The sequence below is a fragment of the Sus scrofa genome, chromosome 13, assembly GCF_054392235.1.
Source record: "Sus scrofa isolate SSC_HxYL_T2T_F1_AM1 chromosome 13, Sscrofa_HxYL_maternal_Yorkshire_Landrace_v2.0, whole genome shotgun sequence".
Taxonomy (NCBI): domain Eukaryota; kingdom Metazoa; phylum Chordata; class Mammalia; order Artiodactyla; family Suidae; genus Sus; species Sus scrofa.
The window spans coordinates 65,535,442-65,560,956 of record NC_139395.1 but is presented as its reverse complement, the minus strand read 5'-3'; the positions used below and the strand labels follow the sequence as shown (position 1 = coordinate 65,560,956).

General features: G+C 42.2%; 1 protein-coding gene across 24 annotated transcripts in view; it reads left to right on the top strand.

Annotated features, from left to right (window-relative positions):
- The window catches only part of FRMD4B (FERM domain containing 4B), a 376,886-nt gene that overhangs the window by 253,827 nt on the left and 97,544 nt on the right, over window positions 1-25,515 (top strand). For all 24 annotated transcript variants that reach the window (XM_084988974.1, XM_084988966.1, XM_084988964.1 and 21 more), the window contains one exon: window positions 11,509-11,593. In XM_084988974.1, coding sequence (XP_084845100.1) covers window positions 11,509-11,593 — 85 coding nt within the window. The remainder of the gene's footprint in view (window positions 1-11,508; window positions 11,594-25,515) is intronic.

The following is a 25,515-nucleotide window of genomic DNA, read 5'->3' as shown; positions in this document are numbered from 1 at the left end:
TCCCTCTTTATGAACTTTGGGGTTAAACCTTTGCCTTTGCTTCAGTTATAAAACCTCAATGATATGTGCTAACTATGTATGTAACACATGTGTGTATAGATGCCCCATAATTTATTTCTGCACCATAATTCATTTAATCCACCCTCTGTTTCCATGTAAGTCCAAACGCCCCCAGGCTGCTGGGGGACTCCTCCAGACTCGGGGTTGTTATCTGCTGCTGTAAATTATCTTCCATAAACACATGGGCCTCTTTGGTAATGCACCCCAGATGTAAGCATTTGAAAAGCTTGAGGTGAGCAAGCAGGCATTTAAATCAGAGAGCAGGGACTGGGCGTGACCTTGTTGGAAAACTCCCATACCCTCAGGGGAGGGCAAGTAGAAGTAGCTCTGCCTGGCGGCTGGTACCACCCAGCTCCACACAAAGCCAGGATCTTGGGTCTTTTTTTGCCTTTTCTAGGGCCGCTCTCACGGCATATGGAGGTTCCCAGGCTAGGGGTCTAATCGAAGCTGTAGCTGCCAGCCTACGCCAGAGCCACAGCAACTCAGGATCCGAGGCGAGTCTTCGACCCACACCACGGCTCACGGCAATGCCGGATCCTTAACCCACTGAGCAAGGCCAGAGATGGAACCTGCAACCTCGTGGTTTCTAGTCAGATTTGTTAACCAGAGCACCACGATGGGAACTCCTCTTTTTTTTTTTTTTTTTTTTTTTTTTTCTTTTTAGGGCTGAGCATGAGGCATATGGAAGTTCCCAGGCTAGGGGTTGAATTGGAGCTACAGCTGCCAGCCTATGTTACAGCCACAGCAATTCGGGATCTGAACCGTGTCTGTGACCTACACCACAGCTCACAGCAGTGCCAGATCCCCAACCCACTGATTGAGGCCAGGGATGGAAGGGATGGAACCTGATTCCTCACGGATACTAGTTGGATTCGTTCCACTGTGCCACAATAGGAACTCCTAGGATCTTGATCTTTTACCTCCTTATTCATCTGACTACCTCTTTTTTTTGTTTTGTTTTGTTTTGTTTTTTACTTTCTGGTCTACCCTTTCTTCTTAGCCTCTTTTCCTCCCCCTCTTTGAAGTCACCTTTGCTATGGGCCAGGACTGTAGGTGACCACTCACAGGTACCCCTAAGCATTGTCTGTGACACTTGGGGCTGAGAACTTACCACGCTCGGTCTAGTAGAAGGTATGGGGGAAGACTGCTGTCTTTCTGTCAAAGTTGCTGCAAACATAGAGCCTTTCAAAGACTTTTCTTTGTCTTTTAGCACCCCTTGGCCTGGTTCTAGAACATTCAGCCTTTAGAAAGAATTTAACTCAAGGAAGTATCATGAGTATAGCTTATAGGTCCACATTATCACACCTGAATTTTTTTTTTTTTTTGAGAGAGAGACAAATATATGAAATATGGCTTAACAGGTAAAGATTCTGTAAAGAAAGATTTATTGATATGGAAAAATGCTCCCCTTATATTCTAGGGGAAAGAGGCAGACCCCATGATTACACTTAAGTAAAAGATATGAATAGGAAGGAGTTGTCATTGTGGCTCAGTGGGTTAAGAACGCAACTAGTATCCATGAGGGTTCGGGTTCACTCCCTGGCCTTGCTCAGTGGGTTAAGGATCTGGCGTTGCAGTGAGCTGTGGTGTAGGTTACAGATGTGGCTCGGATCTGGTGTTGCTGTGGCTGTGACATAGACCTACAGCTGTAGCTCTGATTTTACCCCTAGCCTGGGAACTTCCAAATGCCACAGGTGCAGCCCTAAAAAGAAAAAAAAAAAGAGAAAAACAATATGAATAGGAAAAAAATTTTAAATGTTAACAGAAGCTAGTTTCTGAGTAAAATGATTGTGGGAATGATTTTTGCTTAACTATATCTTTTTTTCCTACAATGAGCATATTCTTTAAGCAACTTTTTCAAATGCAGGTGTGAGAAGTGATAAAAGGAAGAAAAGGTAAAATGTTTGTGACTGGATAGCCTTGAGTTATCTTAGAGCTATCAAAGAGTATGTAATTTACAGTTAGAAGAGGATAGAAAAGTTTATCCCTTCCCAGAGGAATGTGATTCAAAACCACAGAGAGGAGTTCCCTGGGTGGCTGAGCAAGTTAAGAACCCGACTAGTATCCATGAGGATGCAGGTTCAATCCCTGGCCTCACTCAGTGGGCTGGGGAGCTGGCGTTGCTATGAGTTATGATGTAGGTCACAGCTGCAGCTCCAATTCGACTCCCGGCCTGGAACTTCCATATGCTGAGTGTATGGCTCTAAAACAAAAGAGAAATAAAAAATTTAAGAAAGCATAGAGCAATAAAGTATTCCTTCTATGTTGGGCCCAGCAGAGGTATTGGAGGCAGATGTATGATTTGTCCGGAGCACTTTGCCCACTAGCCACACTCCTAACTGAACATGCAGTATCCTAGAACCTGGGGGACGCATTTGTTAGCTCTTGGCCTAACGCATTCTTGAACTTCCAGCTGGTCAGTGGCCTCTGTCTTTGAGGATCCACCATCCTAATTCATGTGAGAGTTCCAGAAAGACACAGAGTCCTTCAAAACTCAGGCTCAGTCCTGATTCCAATTTCTTACAGGATTATATGTTTTTGTGTGCTCCCCAATCAAAGATCAGACAGCATTTGTGGGAATCTACTCAGTGTTCTCTGTAACCTGTCCTCAGGGTGACATCAAAAGGGTGGAAGGAAAGCATTAAGATTATGAAAGGTGAAAAGGGGCTGTGGCAGTACAGAAGTTCAGAGTGTGGCCTTTAGTGCAGGGTTTCTCCTTCCTTAGCAGTGCTGTTAACTTTGAGGGGAGCCATGCCGGGCTCTAGCATGTTTGCAGCATCCTGGGCTCCACGAGAGAGGTGCCAAGTCAGGACAATCAGAAAATGTCTCCAGGAGTCCCTACTGTGATGCAACAGGATGGGCAGCATCTCTGAAGCACAACAGGATGGGTAGCATCTCTGAAGCACAAGGATCAAACACAGGTTTGATCCCCAGCCTGGCACAGTGGGTCAAGGATCTGGTGTTGATGCAGCTGCAGTGTAGGTTGCAACTGCAACTCAGATCTGATCCCTGGCCTTGGAACGCCACATGCCGCAGGGTGGCCAAAAAGAGAAGAAAAGAAAAAAATGTCTCCAACATGGCCAAAGATGCCTCACTCCACCATTGAGATCCAGTGATTCATCATCACTCTTGAGTTCTAATCCTGACTCGTCCCTGTATTAGCTGTGTGGCCTTTGGCACCCTCTGTGGGCTTGTTTCCTCACCTGTATGATGGAGTAGGAGCCCGTGGTAAATAAAGCAAGGAAGTTAATGGAGTTATATATGTTAACATGTAACAAAGACCCTCGAATGTTAACTATTTTAATGATGTAAATAACAGATTGCCTCAACCAAGTGTTCAGCAAGTTAAAAAAAAGAATTCCATAATGTGATATACAGCCTTTGAATATGGAAGTTTGTGGACTCCCCAGTGTGAGTCTGACCCACACACCTTCCAATGGGTGGAAGATTTCATTGTTTCCATCAGTTCACCAGGCCTGGCCATCTCCTTCCTAAACACTTACCTTCCCTGCCTCTTCCTGTCTCCTTCTCAGAGCACAGGTCCCTACGTCCCTCCTGGAGGCCTGGGAGCAGGCTGTCTGGCAGGTTTTAGTTGAAATTCATCACGTGACTCTAACCCTTCCCAGTGCCTGGGGCAGAAGACTCCCTCCCCTTTTGGACAGGTCACAGCCCTTCCCTGGAGAACTCTGAAAGAGTCACTCTGTGAGAGAGGAGCAACAAAACAGGTTTCTACAGGTGTCCCCCAGGGCCCTCTCTGGTTCTGTGAGGGATGTGGGGAAAGCCGGAAGTGAGGAAGAATTTTCCTGGCAGGGAGCACATAGTAGAAGCAAATTATGCTTCCCTTGGGGAATTTTCCAAGCGTGCACCCCTCCCAGAGATAAAAGGGAGCATATGAGGCTCTCATAAGTTGTGCATCATCGTTTGGAGAAAGTGAAATACACTTAAATCACCCCGATGTCTTCAGCGTGCATAACAAAGCAGGATTGAGGTTGTGGGGCCATTACAAGCAATAAATACAGATCTCAGGGTTGGCCTGTGGATTAGTACCTGATAGCAATCTCCTTAGGCAGGTGGCTGCAGTGAGTGACTAAAATTACCCACAATAACTGCATGAAGCCTAGAATGAGACGTTTTCACACAGCCCTCGCTGGACACCAGTCACGAAGTCAGCCTTGCTCACAATGCAAAATAATTGAGTCATTCTTGCCCAATTCGCCTTCTCTGATGCTTCTGCTCAGACCTAGCAGAGGCCCTGGAAAACAAAGGAAATATGCTCAGATGGGGAGAAAAAGTCCTAGGTGGTGAGAGGAACAAAAACTTCCCAGTTTTCTGGCAAGATGGACACCTTTGTAGCAGGTTGCTTCCTTGAGAGAAAGAGCTTAGGAAAGATGCCTGGAATTTCCATTCCCTGTTTTTAAGTTGAAGTTTTAAAGAGGTTCCCCTCTGGAGTTCCTGTAGTGGCTCAGCGGGTTAAGAATCCAGCTAGTATCCGTTAGGATGAAGGTTGGACCCTTTGGCCTCCATTAGTGGTTAAGGATTTGGCTTTGTAGGCCATAGATGTGGCTCAGATCCCTCCTTGTGGCTGTGGTGTAGGTCGGCAGCTGCATCAACAATTCAACCCCTAGCCTGGGAACTTCCATATGCTGCATGTGGGGCCCTAAAAAGAAAAAAAAAAAAAGAGTTTCCCCACTAAGTCTGCACCTTTTACTATCGTTCAATTGGCAGAGAGAGAAGAAGAATCATAGTAATCACCGCTGCTTAGTGACTGCTTGTTGAACTACATGCCACCCATCTTGCATTTCCCTGATAAGGAAAGGAAAGCACTGAGAGACCCTAACATAGCTCATTGTTGGGTCTTGGTTTCAACCACATATCTCCCTAACACCATTGTGTTGACTTTTGACCATGATGAATAGATGCCACCAGAGGGGAAATATTGGCTACCTCCGCCGAAGTGACTGCTAAATGGCAGCCCATTCCAAACCACAGTCTTTTCTCTCTCTCTTTTTTTTTTTTTTTTTTTGGCTGCCCCACAACATATGGAGTTCCTGGGCCAGGGATCAGATCTGCAGTTGCCACCTAAGCCGAAGCTGTGGGAATGCCAGATTCTTAACCCACCATGCTGGGCCCGGGATCAAACCTGAGTTTCAGCACTCCCAAGATGCTGCCAATCCCATTGTGCCACAGTGAGAACTCCTCTTCTGCTTTTTGACACATGTGTCTTGGCATCTGTCTAATAGACCTGCCTCTCCTCCAAGTCACTTTTGTCATGTCATTGAGGCTGATGATCTATTGTCACTGAAGAGGGCTTAAGTGAACACCTGTCCCATCAAGAAAGGGGAAAAACTGCTAATGGGAAGAATAGGAAAAGTAGAGATTAAACCTATTCTCAAGAAGGCAGATTGCCTTTTCAAGAACTTATACTTGTTAAACTGTATGAAGTTTGTGTCTAAAATATGTGCCTAGCCCCAAAGTGTGGCTTTGTTTTGGGGTTTTTTTGGCTGTACTCATGGCATATGGAAAATCCTGGGCCAGGGATTGAATCCAAGGCATAGCTCCAACCTACACCACATCTGCAGCAACATCACATCCTTAACCCACTGTGCTAGGCCAGGAATCAAACACACGCCTCAAGAGCAACCCAAGCTGTTGCAGAGACAATGCTGAATCTTTAATTTCTGGGTTTGTTTTAAGGCTTAAGCTTCACAAAATCATAGTGAAAACGCTCGCAGTAAGCATGCAGAAGGGGAGTTGCCTTGTGGTGCAGTGCGTTAAGGATCTGGCACTGTCATTGCAGTGGCTCAGGTTGCTAATCATGGGTTTGATCTCTGGCCCAGGAACTTCCGCATGCTAGGGTCATGGCAAATAAAAAATAAAAAATAAAAAGCATGCAGAAGGGAAACAATATCCTTTTGCCAAAAAAGACTGGAACGAAATGTCTTTATTTTATAGTCTGGGATAGTTTGTTTCATTGTATTAGGAAGCCCTAGATTTTGTTTTCAGTTCACGGTATGTGTTGATAGGTGTGCCTGGGAAGCCATTCTCCCCAAGGACCATACGTGCTTTTCATACACTCTATAAATATGAAGTCATTACAGCAGCTCCCTTGAGGGAGAGATGGGATTGTGGATTCAGAGAGAGAGTAATCGGATGCCTAGGCAGAAAAGCAGAAGGCAGCGAGGCGGGTCGCCAGAAAGTAGTGGGAAACAAGATAGGGACATGTCTTCAAGATAGGGACTGAAACTAGGGTATAGTCAGGGGCCTGGGCTTTAGAAACAAGGTGAACCTAGTTTCTAGTACAGAGTTATCTGTTCAGAGTTGGACGAGCCACAAATTGATTTGGTGCTGAGCCACTCAGCTCCCTGTTTGTGGTTTCTTAAATTCTTGAAGACTAGCAAGAGGATTGGTCTGGCTAATATGCCCTCTCCCCAGAATGCTCTTTCTACCTTTGTTACCTGGTGAACTCATGCATTCTTTAAGACTCAGCTCAATTGTCCAAGGGAACACCGTGTCCTGTGACACTTAGCCCTATGGATTTCAGTTTGGCAGCTTTCTCCCTCTTGATTTATAAGCTGACATAATTGCAGTCCTCCCTTGGGCACTGTGGCATTGTGTCCATGTTATATTTAATTGGGATTGTTACTATAGAAAAGCATCCTATCATATTGGTTTGGAATATGAACTTTGAAATCTGAAAGGACCTCAATTCGAATCATGGAAAACCCCACCACTTCCCACTTGTATGGCTTTGGAAAGTTGATTTTACATCTGTGTATCTCAGTTTTCTTATCTGTAAGAGGGGTTCATAACTTGCTTCCTATGGTATCTGGTTACACTGAAGTTACATGAAATGGAGTACCTGTTGTGGCTCAGTAGGTTAAGAATCTGACTAGTCTCCATGAGGTTGCAGGTTCAATTCCTGGCCTTGCTCAGTGGGTTAAGGATCTGGTGTTGTCATGAGCTATGGCATAGTCTCAGACATGGCTCAGATCTGGTGATGATGTAGCTGTGGTGTTGGATGGCAGCCGCAGCCCTGATTCGACTACTAGCCTGAAAACTTCCATATGCCACAGGTGTGGGGGTTAAAAAAAAAAAAAAAATGAAACAATGAGTGTAGGGCCCTTTGTATTGTCCTTAGCATGTGGGGAACCTTCTCATAATTTGGGATTCTTCTAACTGGACCAACAAGGCCTCAGAAAAAGATAGCAAGCCAGGCTTCTGGTGGAATTCTAGGGAGCAGAAACCAATGGACAATTTCATCAGGGTACTGCGGCAGAAAAATAGGCTCCAACTATTTTTGATTGCTAGGTCATTCTAATCATTTTTCTATTTTAGGGTGAAAGAATCTGACTGGTGAGGTGTGGGTCACATGTCACTCATACCTTGGTGAGAGAGTTCCACCTGATTAAAAGGAATGCTCTCAGATCTTTTATATCCAGCTGATGACCATTAAGGCTTTTGCCTATGTGACTCCTGCTGAAGACCACTGCAGATTTGTTTATTTAATAGCACAACCTCAGGGTTTAAAAACAAGAGCTTCGAAAACAAGGCAAAATTTGAATGAAGATAGGATTTTAAATATTAAGAAATTATGAACTTTGCTAGTGTGAAAATACATTGATGTTATGCTTTTTTTTTTTTTTTTTTTTTTTTTTTTTTTTTGGTCTTACTAGGGCCGCACCCACAGCATATGGAGGTTCCCAGGCTAGGGGTTGAATCAGAGCTGTAACTGGCCTATGACACAGCCACAGCAATGCCAGATCTGAGCTGCACTGCAACTTATACCACAGCTCACTGGCAACGCCAGATCCCTAATCCACAGAGTGAGGCCAGGGATCGAACCACAACCTCATGGTTCCTGGTTGGATTCATTTCTGCTGTGCCACAACGGGAACTTCCTATTGATGTTATCCTTTTAATAAGATCCCTGTTAGAGATATATATTGATGTAATTCAAAGTGAAAAAAAGAATTACTGGGGTCTAAAGAATTACTCAGGGTATAAAAAACAAACCCTGAGTTCTACCAATCTGACCTGGACTCTTATAGGGCAGGGAGACCCTTCCAAGAACACGTTAACTTTTTAAAGGGTGTTTCATAAGTTCATCCAAAATCTATCACTTTTTTTAAAAATTTTTTAATTTTTTTGGTCCATTGATGTGGTTCTAAATTTATTATTTATTTATTTATTTGGCTGCACTTACAGCATATGGAAGATCCCAGGCCAGGGATTGATTTTAAGCCACAGTTGCAACATACACCAGACCTGCAGCAATGCTAGATTTCCTAACCTACTGAGCCTGGCCTGGGATTGAACTTGAGCCTGAGCAGTGACCAAGCTACTGCAGAGAACAATGCTGGATCCTTAATCCCCTGCACCACAGCAGGAACTCCTGGTTCCGATTTTTGAAGCAAAAGAGAATGAACCTACTTCTACTTTACTAATCTTGTTTCTGCACACAACTATTTAGGGCTTAACTTCCACATAAATGCTGGTTGAGTGAACAAGAGAGGCAACCAAGTGGAAGTTCTGTCCAAAAGCATTATCTACAGAATCAAAGGGACACAAATCAAGAACTCCTCCTGCCCGTGCATGTAGGCAGGTCTCTAAAATTCATTTTCTGCATCTGTGAAATGAGGGTGATGATAGGCCTCTCCCACCCAGGATTGTTGTGTGAATTAAATGAAACGATGCATGGAAAACATTTAGCATGTGACCCTGCACGTAAGTCAGAGCTCAGGAAACTTTAGCTGTGAACCTGCTGCTGCCCTTTCAGGCTGCCTACTGGAAACCTGCTTCTTTTATCTCAATTGACAAAGATAAAAATACTTGCAAAAGCAAAGGAAGCAGGAAAAACCACCACCTCCTGGTTGAAGTGGAAGGTCCTTCAGGAAACTTAGTAACAGGAGATCTCAGCCCTAAGCAGCAGGTGACCTTGAGTCCACCATCCCAGCCACTCCCTACGCTCTGTTTCTGCTCCATCAGCACCTGCCATTGACTTGTGTCCTTTCTCTGCCTCATGGTTTCTGCTTAGTGCCTTCCTCTGCCCCCGATGTTTCTCTCTGGACCTGTCTCTTGGCCTCTCAGTCTAGGAGACCATAGATGATTGGTTTACCCACTCTTTATCCCATATAGGGAGCCTGTGTTGGGTTGAGCTCTCTTCTCCCTATCCCACCTCAAAGGATGCTCATCAGCTTAAGTCACTGGTTGCCTCCAGCCATGGCCAGGAGATCTAAATTGATGGGAGAGTACTCAGCTTATAACATATTCTTTCTTGGTGAAAGCTAAATTATGAATGTTTACCACATTACCCCAGAGATGCTGTTTACCTACTGTATTTTCCCCACCTAGATTTCTTTTCATCCTAAAGAATCATGGTTTTTTTTCTTAGCCTTCAAATATAGTTCAAATCTCATCTTGTCCTGTAAGCCTTTTATTTTTTTTTTAAATATAATGCAAGGCTTGCCAAGCCACAATAATTGGAATTGCTTGAATTCCTACCAAGTGCCAGGACACTTGAATTCCTACTTTTGGGCACTTAATAAAGGCCTTCCTAAGGCCATCATTATCCTTATGTATTTTATTTTTTGTCTTTTTAGGGCTGTACCTGTGGCATATGGAAGTTCCCAGACTAGGGATCTAATTGGAGCTGCAGCTGCTGGCTAACACCACAGCCACAGGAATGCCAGATACCAGCCTTGTCTGGGATCCTTAACCCACTGGGATCCTTAACCCACTGGATCCTTAACCCACTGAGCGGGGCCAGAGATCGAACCCAAATCCTCATGGATACTAGTCGAGTTCATAACCCACTGAGCCACAGTAGAAACTCCCTATCCCCATTTTATAGACAGGGGATCTTCAGACTCAAAGTTTAATCTACATCCCCAAGCCACATTGCATTAAATTCCAGAAAATTGATTTTTAATAGCAACTCTTAGTATTTATTGTTTTACATATACTATCACATTTAATCCTTCCAAAACCCTGTGAGGTAAGTGTAGTCATAACACACATTTTAGAAAAGACCCAAAGAAGCTAATTAACTTGCCCAAGGCCACACAGTAATAAATGATGCTGCTGGGACTCCATATGCTAGATCTTTCCAATTCCAAAGCCTGTTTTTCCCTCCAACCCTTCAACTCCCTCCTGCCCTAATCCTTCACTGTTCCCTCCTCACACACCTGACACTCATCAATCTTCATTAACCTCACTTATACATGAGATAAACCCTTGTAAGGGAAAATAACAAGGATTTATTCTCTTTCTGGAACTTCCCGTGATGATTCAGTATTAGGGGTGGACTTTTTCAAATGGTTTTACCATTTCAGTGATAATAATCGTTCCTGGCCTTTTTAAGCCACTGCATTTATTTATCAACTGTTTCCTTCTTGTGGAAAGGGAGGAAAAAAATAAAAAGAGCCAATGCCCAGGACCCACCAGGATTTTTACAGAGCTAAGGAAAGGTTCCCCATGTGCTACTCCAGCCCTGGTTTATCTTGATTCTCACCACATTGAGAGCAAGTTTTCTTCCAGGACCCTAGCTGTGAGCTGTCTTTGGGTATTAAGTCTCTTCATGCATTATTCATCAAGTCGGGCTCCAACACTTGAGAGAAACTTCTGGGGCCTCAGCTGGCCCATTCACTCACACCAGAGTGCTGGCCTTCACCGGACAGTTTCAACACGACGGGATTATGAAAACACAAGACTCTCCTCCCCTCCCCACCTCAAGGCTGTCAGCTTTCTCCTAGAGAGGGACCTGGCCCCACAGACTGACACCAGCCAAGGCCCAGAAAAGGGGCAGGGGGGGGCAGGCCCAGAATCCCCTGATTTGCATGAGAAAGACCAATATTAAGTAGTATGGAGGGCTTGGCTTCCAGCCAAGGAAAGGCCCAGAGTCTGAAAGGATGAGAGGGAAAGGGGTAGAGTGTGACTGAAACTCTCCCTGGGTGGATGGGGGTGAGGTAAGCGTGGGGGCCCTCACAGCCACCCCCTAGTCTGAAAAACCACTGAGATGCAGGCCTCAAGGTTCAATTTTATAGTAGTGCTTACTCAGCAGACTTCTGCTTTCCAGGCTCAGAGCTCACCTGGGCTTTGTTTCCAAGCTGAGGTATTTTGAGCTTCCAGGACCTGTGACTGAAAATGTGCAATAAATATTAAAGTTGGCTCTGTAGTTGTAACTGCAGACTTTTTTCTTTAACTTACCTTCTAACACACAAAAACCTTCTGTAGAAGATTTTTTTTCTGCATATCTGCAAATATATGCATATCTTCTTTCCTACATACAAACAGGTCTATGTACCAGATTGCTTTTAAAAGGGAAATCAAGCCCAACCATCCCCCACTTCTTCAAAAGTCTCTGCTTTGGGAGAAATTAAAGGAGGAAGTGAAATTGTGCAGAGAGAAGGAAGGGGATCTGAAGGAACAAACTTCTGTACTGTTTTTCAGGTTTTACATTGAGAGCATATCGTTTTTGAAGGATAAGACCACCGTGGAGCTGTTTTTCCTGAATGCGAAGTCCTGTGTACACAAGGTAAGGGCCCTGTTTGTTCTGGTCGGTGACAGACTCTAGCGAGACTTGAGCAGAAGCGAGGAAGGGCAGGACGTCTGTTTCCTCGTTCAAATGGAGAAAGAAAGGCCGTAATCTTTTTCCTTGATATATCTTACTCAACCAAAAATAAGAGAAAGAAATCAAGAAAGAAGGCAGCTGTTCTCAAATTCTGAGTGGGGAAGATGGCCGACAGCAGAGGCATCAACCTCACAAAGAATCCTCACTGCCTGAAATGCAGCTCAGACTCTACTCGGAATGACGCAGAAGTACATACACAAAGATGCATCAGTCAGACTGTGATTGAAGCCTCGCCAAGTCAGGCCAGAAATCTCTTCTAACAGAATACACCCCTACATTTATCATAATTCAACACTGTCCTCTTAGAGTTCCTGTTGTGGCTCAGCAGGTTAAGGACCCAACATAGCATCTGTGAGGATGGCAGGTTTTATCCCTGGCCTGGCTCAGTGGGTTAAGGATTAGGCATTGCTGCAAACTGAGGCATAGGTTGTAGGTTGAAGATGCTGCTCAGATCTGGTATCGCCTGCTCAGATCTGGTATTGCCATGGTTGTGCAGGCCAGCAGCTGCAGCTCTGATTCGACCCCTAGCCTGGGAAATTCCACATGCCTCAAATGTGGTCCTAAAAAGAAGAAGAGTCCTCTGCTCAGCACCACATGTGCATTTGAGTTTTTTTGGCCTTACCCACAGCATGCAGAAATTCATGGACCAGGGATCAAACCGCCATCACAGCAGTGACCATGCAGGACCTTTGACTGCTAGGCCACCAGGGAACCCCAGGACAGTGTGTTTTAAGGCAGAGTCTCAGTTACCTGTGGCCAGGGACCTATTTTGTTGTTGTTGTTGTTGTTGTTTTTGCCTTACTGTTTTTATTTGGATCCAATCTGTGGAAGACACACAGCTTCTGTAAAATTCAGTCAACATGAATGGCTAGAAAAATGATCTTATGCTTGGGTGTTGCAGTTGTTTCAGTCAGATTGATGTAGAAGCTTTAAACATTTCCCATTTTTATCCTATCTCCTTGCAGATAAGCATTGCTTTAGAGGCTTCAATCTGGTCTCATCAAAGCACACCCCGGGCCAGGATGGGGAGTCTCTGGGCTCAGACAGGCTCCTGAGGGGGCCCACATCCTCCCTTCGAGGTGATGGTCTGAAGATTTAGGATCTCAGATGCCACACCTGCTTCCAGGGCTGGTGTAGCCCCTTCTCCCCATATACATCACCCCAAATCTGAGGGGTGGTCAGGGACAGCCAGAGGGTGCTTGGTGGGGAAAGCCAAGAGAACAGGCTGCAGATTAGGGGACTTGCATTGGTGCTCCTTCCCTCAGTCCCCAAAATGATAAGGATGACCCTTTGCAACACATACATCTTTAATTAGCATAAGACTTGGCAACGAGAAGAATTAATTTTTTTTAATTTTTATTTTGTATGGCTACACCAGCAGGGTTTGAATCTGAGCTGCAGCTGTGAGTGGCAGTGCTAGATCCTTTAACCCACTGCACTAGGCTGGAGCTCAGACTTGTGCTCCACAGCAACCCTAGCCACCCCAGTTGGATTCTTTTTTTTTTTTTTTTGGTTTTTAGGGCCACACATGTGGTATATGGAAGTTCCTCAGCTAGGGGTCAAATTGGAGCTACTTTTGCTGGCCTATACCACAGCCACAGCAACGTGGGATCCGAGCTGCATCTGTGACCTACACCACAGCTCATGGCAACCCTGGATACTTAACCCACTGAGTGAGGCCAGGGATCAAACCTGCATCCTCATGGGTACTAGTTGGGTTTGTTACTGCTGAGCCATAATGGCAACCCCTGCAGTTGGGTTCTTAACCCACTGTACCACAACAGAAATTCACAGAATTTTTTTAAACAACATTATTTAGATAATTGACTGTACATAATTAATGTATTTAATAGTATGTCCTAATATAAATAATAACTTTGAAATTATTATTATAATCAAGATATATACCCAGCAACTACAGATGTGCTTTTTCTCACATTAGATTATATTTTTTAGAGTCTTATATAAATGGAATCATACAGTAGAAAATCTTTTTTGTCCTTTTTCACTGAGCATAATTGTTTTGATATTTTTCCTTATTTTTGCTTATATGAATAGCTCCTCCCTTTTTATTGCTGAGTGATATTCCACAGTATGGATATAGCTTAAATTGTTGCTCCTTTTCCCCTTTTACTCCCCATTTTACTGGGATATAATTTATATTTATCATTGTATAAGTTTGTGTACAATATGATTTGATATGTGCACATATTTAAAAATGATCCATTCACCTCTTGATGAACATTTGGATTATACAAGTTTGGGACTATTACAAATAAAACTGCTATGAATATCTATGTATAAGTCATTGTATGACAATGTACTTTCTTTTTTTCTTAGGTAAATATCTGGGAGTAGAGTGGCTAGACCGTATGGTAGATAGGTTTCACTTTTTAAGATTCTGGTACACTGTTTTCCAAAATGGTTGTGCTATTTTAAATTTCCACCAGCACTTTATAAGATTTCTAGTTCCTTCATATCCTCGTCAACATACAGCATCATCTTTTCCATTTTACCCATTCTGATAGGACTGCAATAGTATCTCACTGCAATTTTAATTTCCATTTCCCTGGTAACTAATATAGGATGTTTGAGTAACTCTCATGTACTTATTTACTGTCTGTATATCTTCTTTTTTAATTTTATTGGAGTAGAGTTGATTCATGATGTTGTACATATATCTTCTTTATGTTTGAGTCTTCTGCACAGTTTCTTTGGATTGTTGTTTTCTTTTTTTTTTGGTGGGGGAGGGGGGCATACCCACAGCATGTGGAAGTTCCAGGGCCAGGTATTGAACTCATACCACAGCAGTGACCTGAGCTGCTGCAGAGATAACGACAGATCCTTAACCCACTGTGCCACAAGGGAACTCCTGGATTGTTGGTTTTTGTCATGAGTTTTCAGAATGTGTGTATTCCTGATACAAGTACTTAATTGGTTATATGGATTACAAATATTTTCTCCCAGTCAGTGGCTTGCTATATATTCTCTTAATGTCTTTCAAAGGCTAAAAGGCTTTTATTTTGATGAAATCTATTTTATCAATGTGTTTTTTTAATGGATTATGATATTGTATCTTGGTAAACTTTGCCTAACCCAAGGTCACAAAGATTTTCTCCTGTGTTTTCTACTAGAAGTTTTAGAATTTTAAGTTCTACATTCAGGTCTATTATCCATTTGGAAATAATTTTTAATATGACACAAAGTTGAAATTTTTCTGTTTGGGGTTTTTTGCAAATTTTTTTTTTTTTGACATATAGATATTCAGTGGTTCCAGCACCATTTGTTGAAAAGGCCATCATTTCTCTATTACATTGCCTTTGCACCTTAAAAAGAAATAATTTATTCACATACATATGCGTTTACTTTTGGACTCTATTCTGTTCCATTGATCTATTTGTCAACTTCTATGCCGATAGCATACTGTTTTGATTACTGTAGCTTTTAACTGTGTATTGAAATCAGAACAAATTCCAACTTTGTTCTCTTAAGAAGTTATTTATTCTAGAGTTACCGTTATGGCTCAGCAGGTTAAGAACCAAACTAGTATTCAAGAAGTTGTGGGTTAGATCCCTGACCTAACTTCAAGCGTTGCCTTGAGCTGTCGTATAGGTCGCAGACGTGGCTCAGATCCTGCATTGCTATGTCTTCTGTGGTGCAGACTGGCAACTACAGCTCCGACTCAACCCCTGGCCTGGGAACCTCCATATGCCTCAGGTGCAGCCCTAAAAAGACAAAAAAAAAAAAAAAAAAAATCTGACTATTGTGGCTCAGGTGACTGTGGAGGTTCAGGTTCCATCCCCAGCCCCAGTGCAGGAGTTAAAGGATCTAGTGTTGCTGCAACTACAGCTCAGATTCAGTCCCTGGCCCAGGAACTTCCATATGCCTTGGGTGAGGCCATAAAATTAAAAAAATAAAAAAATAAAAGGTGTCCTTTTTTTGTTTGTTTCTTATCACTGCTTGAAGTTAGCTTTATTGAGCCTCTCAAAGAATCAACTTTTGAATTCAATGATTTCCTCTGTTGTTTTCTTGTTTTCTATTTTTGCTATGACCTCTAGCCCTCCCACCCCCAACTTTTTACTCCCTGCAGCATATGGAAATGCCCAGGCTAGGGGATGAATCAGAGCCGTAGCTGATGGGCCTAGACCACAGCCACAGCAATGCTATATCGGAGCCCCCTGCAACCTATACCACAGCTCATGGCAATGCTGGATCCTTAACCCACTGAGCAAGGCCAGGAATCGAACCTTCATCCTCATGGATATGAGTCTGGTTCGTTACAGCCGAGCCATAATAGGAACTTCTGACTTTTATTATTTTAACTTTTATCTTTTTTTGTTTGTTTTTTGTTTTGGCTTTTTAGGGCTGTGCCCGTGGCATATGGAAGTTCCCAGGCTCGGGGTTGAATCACAACTACAGCTGCCAGCCTATGCCACAGCCACAGCAATGCAAGCTGAGTCTATGACCTGCACCATAGCTCATGGCAATGCTGGATCCTTTACCCACTGTGCAAGGCCAGGAATCGAACACGAATCCTCATGGATCCTAGTCAGTTTCATTAACCACTGAGCCACAAGTGAAACTCCTTATCTTTTATATTAATTAATTCCTTTTTTCATCTTCCTTTGAGTTTAATTTGCTCTTACACTAGTCTCTTAAGATGAAAACTGAGATCAGTGATTAAAAATGTTTGTTTTCTAATATAGGCATTTAGTACTATAACACTGCACCCACTACTGATTTTATATCCTACAAATTCTGATATGTTATGATTTCATCTTCATTCAGTTCTAAATGTTTTCAGTTTCCTTTTGATATATCTTCACTGGCTCATTGTTTTTTAGAAGAGTACAGTTTGGTTTCCAAACATTTGGGGATTTTTATGAATCTTTTATTTCCAATGAAACCTCATTGCATTAAGAAAATGCACTTTGCATGAATTAAATTTTTTAAAATTTACTGTGACTCATTTATGTCCCAGGCTATACTCCGTAAATTGTCCATGTACATTTGGAAAGAATGGGAATTCTGCTGTCATTAATTGAGCATTCTAAAAATGTTAACCAGGTTAATTTGATAGTATTATTTAGGTCTACCATGTTTTCCTGATTGTGTGTCTACTTCTTATATCAGCTATTGACAGAGGGGTACTGAAATCTCTAGCTATGATTGTTGATTTTTCTTTTTCTCTTTGCAAATTCTATCAGTTTTTGCTTCATGTATTTTCATGTTTTGTTATTAGAGTGTAAACATTTAAGAATGCTATGTCCTCTTGATTATCATTATAAAAATCATCCTCTTCATTCTGAAATTTGCTTTGTTTGATATTAATATAACCACTCCCTGTTTCTTTGGGTCAGTGTTAGCATGGTACATCTTTTTCTATTGTTTTAATTGTAAATTGTGTCTGCATATTTAAAGAGCATTTCTTTCTTTTTTTTTATCTTTTCTTTTTTTTTTTTTTTTTTTTTTTTTTCCTTTTTTGTCTTTTTAGAGCCACACCCGCAGCACATGGAGGTTCCCAGGCTAGGGGTCGAATTGGAGCTACAGCTACTGGCCTATGCCACAGCCACAGCAATGCCAGATCTGAGAAGCGTCTGTGACCTACATCATAGCTCAGGCAACGCTGGATCCTTAACCCATTGAGCGAGGCCAGGGATTGAACCTGCATCCTCATGGATACTAGTCAGCTTTGTTACCTCTGAGCCACAGTGAGAACTCCTAAAGTGCGTTTCTTATAGACAACTTAGAGTTGCATCTTGATGTTTTTATCCATTTATCCATCTCTGTCTTTTAACTAGTTGCTTATGTTGTATGCATTTAATATGATTACCAATGTGGTTAAACTTAACTCTAACTTACTATTCATTTTATATTGTCCCATCTGTTCTTTGTTCCTTTTTTCTGCCTTCTTTTAGATTTATCGAGTATTTTATGGTTCCTCCTTTGTTAGATTATTAGCTATAACTCTTAGTTTTATTTTTCTGTGATTGCCTTAGAATTTATAGTATGCATCTTCAACTTATCAAGTCTACCTTCAAGTGATATTATACCGTTTCACGTGTAGTACAAGAACCTTATAATACTATATTCCTATTTTCCCCTCTCGGCCTTTATGTTACTGGTTATCATACATGCGTTTTATTTTTAGATGTGTTATAGATGCATATGACATTGTTATTCTTTTGTGTAAAGAGTTGATCATCTCTGCTTTCAAATTTTCCTCTTTATCACTGCTTTGAGCAATTTGATGTAGCTTTCTTCACATTCCTTGTAACTGTTCTTTATTGAGCATCTTGGACTTGTGAATTGATGGTTTTTATCAAATTTTGAAATATTTCAGCCATTATTTCTTCAACTGTTTTTTTCTGTCCCCACCCATACCTCCTTTACAAACTCCAATTACAGGAGTTCCCGTCGTGGCGCAGTGGTTAACGAATCCGACTAGGAACCATGAGGTTGCGGGTTCGGTCCCTGCCCTTGCTCAGTGGGTTAATGATCCAGCATTGCCGTGAGCTGTGGTGTAGGTCGCAGACGCGGCTCGGATCCCGCGTTGCTGTGGCTCTGGTGTAGGCCGGTGCTACAGCTCCGATTCAACCCCTAGCCTGGGAACCTCCATATGCCGCGGGAGCGGCCCAAGAAATAGCAACAACAACAACAACAACAACAACAAAAACCCTCCAATTACACGTATACTAGGCCACCTGAAGGTGTTCCACAGCTAAGTGATGCTCTTTTCATTTTTTTTTTTTTTTCCGGCCGCCCCACAGCATATAGAGTTCTGGGCCAGGGATCAGATCTGAGCCACACACGCGACCTAAGCCACAGCTGTGGTAATGCCAGATCCTTAACCCACTGTGCCAGCAACAGGGATTGCACCTGCATCCCACTGTTCCCAAGACACCACTGATGCTGTTGTGCCACAGTGGGAACTCCTGCTCTTTTCACTTTTCCTGTGTTTTATTTTGATAGTTTCTATTGTTGCGTCTTCAATTTTCTCTTTTTATTTCTTTTTTTTTTTTTTTTTCGATCTAAGCCGCCATCTATCCCATCTTATATATTGGATTTTTTATCTTTAGAGGTTTGATTTGGGTCTTTTTTGCATCTTGCCTCTGGCTGCTTAACTTTTTGAATACTCTACTCAGTGCCCCATGAACCCTGAGTTTTTTTAGTCTGGCAGGTGGGAATAGACACCATTTTCAGCCCTGTGTGAGGACCAGGCACCCTTCCCTTTCATCCTTTCTGATAGTTTTTCCCTCCAGCCTTGGGTGGTTTCCTTCCATAAGCACTTTTTTAAATACTTAAAGACCCTCTGCATAGCTTTAGGACTCACTCCCTATGCAGTTCTCTTTTCTCTGACGTTCTGTTCTGCAAATTCTATCTATTTTGTTCTCCCCCTTCTCTCAGCTGCATCTCTTCAACTCAGAGAGTTCCCTGTGCTCCACCTGGGTTTTCCCTTCACAGTCTAGAAACCTCCCGGCAGCAAGTGGCAACAGTCAGATTTTCCTCATTCAAGGTTCCCCTTTCTTTGTTGCCTGATGTTCAGTGTTTTGAAAACAGTTGTTTCATATGTATTGTCTAGTTTTTTCTTTTTCCTTTTTTTTTTTTTTTTTTTTTTTTTTTTAAGGTAAGAGGGTAAATCTAGTCTCTGTTACTCCATCTTAGTCAGAAGCAAAATTACTCAAATCAGAGTTTGGGGCAGATTTATAGGGAAAGTAAAATGTCTCCAGCACAAAAGGCTTTATGATAGCCTCTCTTTTCTGAATCCTGGACTTCCTTAAGAACTCCATGGGCTGACTGATAAGTCAACACCCATATAGCAAATACAGCATTTACTGAGTCAGGAAAACATTTTCTAAACCACAGTTGGTCATCATCTCTGATGTGGGAAAATACAATTATCCCTTGTGATATTTCTCACTGCCTACCTGGCCAAGGTCCAAAGAAGTATTCTCCTTGAGGACTTGTTTGCTCTGTTGCTAATAGAAAAACAGGACGCAAAATTTAACTCTTGGTATTTCGGTTCTGGCTTTGTATGCTATTTCTGTTGGTCTTGAGGAAGCAGAGTTCTTTTAAATTCTCCTCTGTTTTATGAATGTCAGTTCCTGGGAGTGCCTTTCTAAATGAGAATTTATTCCATGACTTGTCAAAGAATTCAGAACTTGTACAAAACGTAGTGTTTTAAGGCACTGCAACTTACATTATTGGGATAATTTTTAAAAATTCAATTGTAGGCATTTACAGTTTGATATTTTCTATCTAGGTAATATGAAGATGGCTAGTAACAATCCCAAGAGATGTTGTAGGATCTGATAAGTGATAAGATAATAGGATTAGGCAGCTTTCAAGTAATTTTTTTTTTTCTGGCTGCAGAATGCAGTGGCTTGGTGTGGGATCTCAGTTCCTAGGCCAGGGATTGAACCAGGGCCAAATCCTAACCACTGCACCACCAGGGAACTCCCTCAAATAATTTCTTTTTTTTTTTTTAAGATATATGATAATTTAAGAACATTGTGCATAAGGAATATCATCTGAATCACAGCCACCAGAGTAAATAAGCTTTATGAGAACCTAGCCTCAGCTTTCGAACATACATAGGTGGATGGGTTTTTTATCAGTTGGTGGCAGCTGCTGTTAATTCAGGGCTCACTGCTAGATCGCAGAGTGCATAGGGCTCCCTTTCACACTGTTCAGGGGACAGTCTTCCCCTCAATGACCTGTTAGTACCTCTGTCACCCCCTAACCACATGTCTTTGTTTCTACCAGACAGCTTTCCCCTACTGCCACCGAAGACAGAAATATACAGGCAGGAAAAGAGAGCTCTGACTGCAGATACTGACAAAGCCGCAGTATCTATTTGAATGCTTAGTTTGTAAGAAATATGACTTGCGATGAGGTTTAATACAGTTGCCGAAGCTCTGCATAGCTATGTAAATGTGGATTTATAGTCACAAAACTCAGCCTTGTGAATGTGTCATTGGAAACACTGGTTTGCAATGGTTTTCCAAATATCATGGTTCATGCTACACAGTGAATAAGCCACTGGTGACGCCTAAATGTGTTGAAAGAAATAGTGTGCCTCATTTCTGAGTTTTCATGTCTTGGATAGTCTGAAGAAGGGGAAAAGATTTCTCACTTTTGTTTACTCCAAAGCAAACTCCTTTGTTACCATCAACTACAAATTGGGCTTTGGATGAATTGCTGATCAACTCAATAAATGAATGGATATTGTTAATGATCATCCCTTATGTCCCAAGAAATCAGGAAACAAACAGATGAGCTTATCTGATGTATAATGTGACTAGTATTGAGTATGAAATACATCTAAATTTACTAAGAAATTGAACATATAAAATGCTAAAAAAAAATCTATTTTCCAGCTGTTACTGAGTGATATTTAGCAATGCTATATTAACTGGAATTACAGTTTCCATCAAAGAATGAGTGAGAATGATTCTGTAAAGAACAAAATTTCATGTTTAGCCTAATAGGTTTTTTAAGAAATCAAATGCCATTGGATTTTTCTCTAATCTTTTTTTTAATTGCTCAATAAATTCACTACATCTATAGTTGTACAATGATCATCACAATCCAATTTTATAAGATTTCCATCCCACAACCCCAGCACATCCTCCTACCCCCGAACTGTCTCCCTTGGAAATCACAAGTCTCTCAAAGTCTGTGAGTCAGTATCTGTTCTTCAAAGAAGTTCATTCTGTCCTTTCTTCAGATTCCACATGTCAGTGAAAGCACTTGATGTTGGTGTCTCATTGTCTGACTGACTTCACTCCATGATAATTTCTAGGCCCATCCACGTTGCTAAAAATGCTGTTATTTTGTTCCTTTCAATGGCTGAGTAATATTCCATTGTGTATATGTACCATATCTTGATCCACTCCTCTGTCGATGGGCATTTAGGTTGTTTCCATGTCTTGGCTATTGAAAAGAGTGCTGCAATGAACATCAGAGTACATGTGTCTTTGCAAGTCATGGTTTTCTCTGGACAGATGCCCAGGAGTGGGATTGCTGGATCAAATGGTAGTTCTATTTTCTGTTTTCTGAGGAATCTCCATACTGTTTTCCACAGTGATTGCACCAATCCACAATCCCAACAGTGTAATAGGATTCCCCTTTCTCCACACCCTCTCCAGCACTTATTGTTTGCAGACCTTTTGATGATGGCCATTCTGGCCGGTATAAGGTGGTACCTCATAGTGGTTTTGATTTGCATTTCTCTAATAATGAGTGATGTTGAACATCTTTTCATGTGTTTTTGGCCATCCATATGTCTTCTTTGGAGAATTGTCTGTTTAGATCTTCTGCCCATTTTTTGATGGGGTTGTTTGTTTTTTTGGTATTGAGCTGCAGAAGGTATTTATAAATTTTGGAGAATCCCTTGTCAGTTGATTCATTTGCAAAGATTTTCATGCAGGTTGTCTTTTCGTTTTGTTTAGGGTTTCCTTTGCTGTGCAGAAACTTTTAAGTTTAATTAGGTCCTATTTGTTTATTTTTGTTTTGAGATAGCAACTAAAAGTTAGTAGTAATCTAATAGAAAACTAGTTCTGGTCGATTTCAGTTATGAAGCCATTGGTGTAAAAGTCAAATTCAGTCATGACTGGAGCTAAGGACATGTTAAGAGTATTTATTCTGAAGATATTTATTGCATGCCTGCTGCCTGCCATCTCTGTTTGAGTCTGTTTCTAACTGGGAATGCTGAGAATTTCTTGATTTTTCTCCTCTCACAACTATATGCCTCTCTTTATAAAGTAATCCAAATGATTAGGTGTTCCTGTTTTCTGTGACCTGCTAAAATTTGCAATGTGAGAAAATACATTAAGAATCATTCTGTGGGTTTTTTTGGTCACACCTGAGGCATATGGAATTTCCCAGACCCAGGGATTGAATCAGAGATGCAGCCTGGACCTACACCATAGCAATGTCATAACCTTTAACCCACTGCACCAAGCCAGGGGTTGAACCTGCACCTCTGCAGCAACTAAAGCTGATGCAGTCAGATTCTTAACCCACTGCACCACCGTGGGAACTCCAACTTTTGACTCCTTTTATCAGATTTACAACAAGCACTCATTTCAGTGCACAGGCCCCTGCCTCTTTGTCTCTCTCCAGACCACAGAATCTGAATTGAGGGGGGAGCAGGACATCAATCAGCCTTTTCAACAAGGTTCTCAGGTAATTTCTCCTGAACACCTGCATTGAAGAACTGCTGGATTTTCTGCATGTTAAATATGAAGAATGTTAAAATACATGTTAAAACCTGTTATGAATCAAAGTACAGAGACAAGACTCTAGAAAAATGTCTTTTCATTTCTCCTTCTCTTTTTTACTGGCAGTTAAAAAAGAAGTCATTTCACCTTAAAAACAGGAAAGCAGAGGAAGGCTATGAAATCTATTTCCAGGAGTTCCCATCGTGGCGCAGCAGAAACAAATCCGACTAGGGACCATGAGGTTTTAGGTTCAATCTCTGGCCTCGCTCAGTGGGTTAAAAGATCCAGTGTTTCCGTGAGCTGTGGTGTAGGTCGAAGGTGAGGCTTGGATCTGGCATTGCTGTGCCTGTAGCGTAGGCCGGCACCTACATCTCCAATTCGACCCCTAGCCTGGGAACCTCCTTGTGCCTCAAGTGTGGCCCTAAAAAGAAAAAAAAAAAAAAAAAAAAGAAGGAGGGAGAAATCTGTTTCTAGCACTGAGACTAATGGGAAGGAAAGAAATGTCCAAAGGGCTTTTCTCTACATTATCATGTGCCAGCACTATGCTCAATGGTATACAGTTAACTCCATTTGATCCTCACTGTAGCCCATGAGAATCCTTTTACAAATAAAAGAACTGGAGTTCCCATCGTGGCAGTGATTAGCGAATCCAACTAGGAACCATGAGGTTTTGGGTTCGATCCCTGGTCTTGCTCAGTGGGTTAAGGCTCCGGCTTTGCCGTGAGCTGAGGTGTAGGTCGCAGACGTGGCTCAGATCCCATGTGGCTATGGCTCTGGTGTAGGCCAACAGCTACGGCTCCAATTGGACTGCTAGCCTGGGAACCTCCATATACCTCGGGTGTGGCCCTAGAAAACACAAAAACCAAAACAAAACAAATAAAAGAACTGCTGCACAGAGAGGTTAAGTACCTTAGGGGTCAGATGGTTTTGACAGCCTGGGCTGGGGCACAACACTAGTGCTCATGTTGGTATAAAACCCACCAGAACATTAAGAACTGCCCATTCTGTGCAAGTGTTCCTCAGGAGGAGCTGTTGTCTGGGTCGTCTTTCAAGGGAGGGCTCCTGAGCCTGTTTGGCTTCCTTGGTGAGAATGCAGAGAGGCACAGCTGGCCTGCCCACAGCCACCACCTGTGCCAGGTGGTGATGATGAGAAAGTGTGGAAACTGATGCCAGTAAACCCTGGGAGTCCTCAGCGCATGGGCTGTGGTCTGCCTTGGACAGCCTGCAGCCTACTTAGAAAACCTTGAATGCATGAGAAGCTGGCTGCAGGTTTGCCCCCATTGATGATTTTTGGAGGCCTCCTCAACCATTATCTGTGATTTAGGAATCAGGTAACATTGACCACTAGCACACCTTTTTTTGTTTGTTTTTTTAGGGCCACACCCATGGCATATGGAAGTTCCCAGGCTAGGGGTCGAATCAGAGCTACAGCTGCTGGCCTACTCCACAGCCACAGCAACGTGGGATCCAAGCTGCATCTGTGACCTCCATCACAGCTCACAGCAACACCAGATCCTTAACCCACTGAGTGAGGCCAGGGATCAAACCTACATCCTCATGGATCCTAGCCAGGGTCGTTAACTGCTGAGCCACTGAGGGAACTACCTCTAACATAATATTTCTGAAAGGTGCTGGGTACCTTGGAGAGACTGAGCATACCCAGAATTCCTCGGTGTTATATATTGCTCTTACCAAAAATAACATAAAAAGCTTTTTGGGACATTTTCCTCGTTCTGTAATGTAAGACATCTCACAGACATAATTAGGATTTTGTAATCATGCACACACAGGAATATTATACTTTAAATCTACAGTTCAAGAATGTACCTCATGATCTCAAGCTGTTTTCAGAGCAAAAATAGTTTTAGGGAGTTCTCTTGTGGCACAGCAGGTTAATGATCTGGCACTGTCACTGCAGTGGCTTGGGTCACTGCTGTGGCATGGGTTTAGTTCCTGGCCCCAGAATTTCCACATGCTGCAGGCACAGGAAAAAAAAAAAAGTTTTAGAGTTTCTAAATAATAGACCACCTTCTTGGAAATTCACCACATAGTGAAGACTTTAAGAAGTTTTTCAATACACGAATGTGTGACTTTGTCTCACCTAGTGTTTTCCAATTTACTTGCAGATGTAATTCCTCTTTCAAGCAATGAATTATTAATGGACTGTTGACCATCCTTTTGAAAATGCTGTTCTAGATATACCCTATACCAATAAATCATAAAGCAAAAACAGACATCTGTAAGCTTCTTGGGTATTATCTTAGGTTAGATCTGGCCACAAGATAAAACCTACAACTATTCAGATGCTTTAAATAATACATCTTAGGAGTCCATCAAAAGATGCTAACTTGGGTACAAGCCAGTTTGCACCTCCCCTGCCCCCAGGCGCAGGAGCAGATCCCATGTCGAGGTGCAGGAGAAAATGGTTGTTCACTGATGCTTTTACAGATTTTATTGTGTTCCCTGTTCCAATAAGCACTCATCTCTCTATACTTTAAATAAATGTGGAAATACTAATGAGCCAAACATTAGTAATCCTTTTAAAATCTAGAGTTATTGCAAGACTCTCCAATCACATTTATTTTTACCCTCCCTCTTACC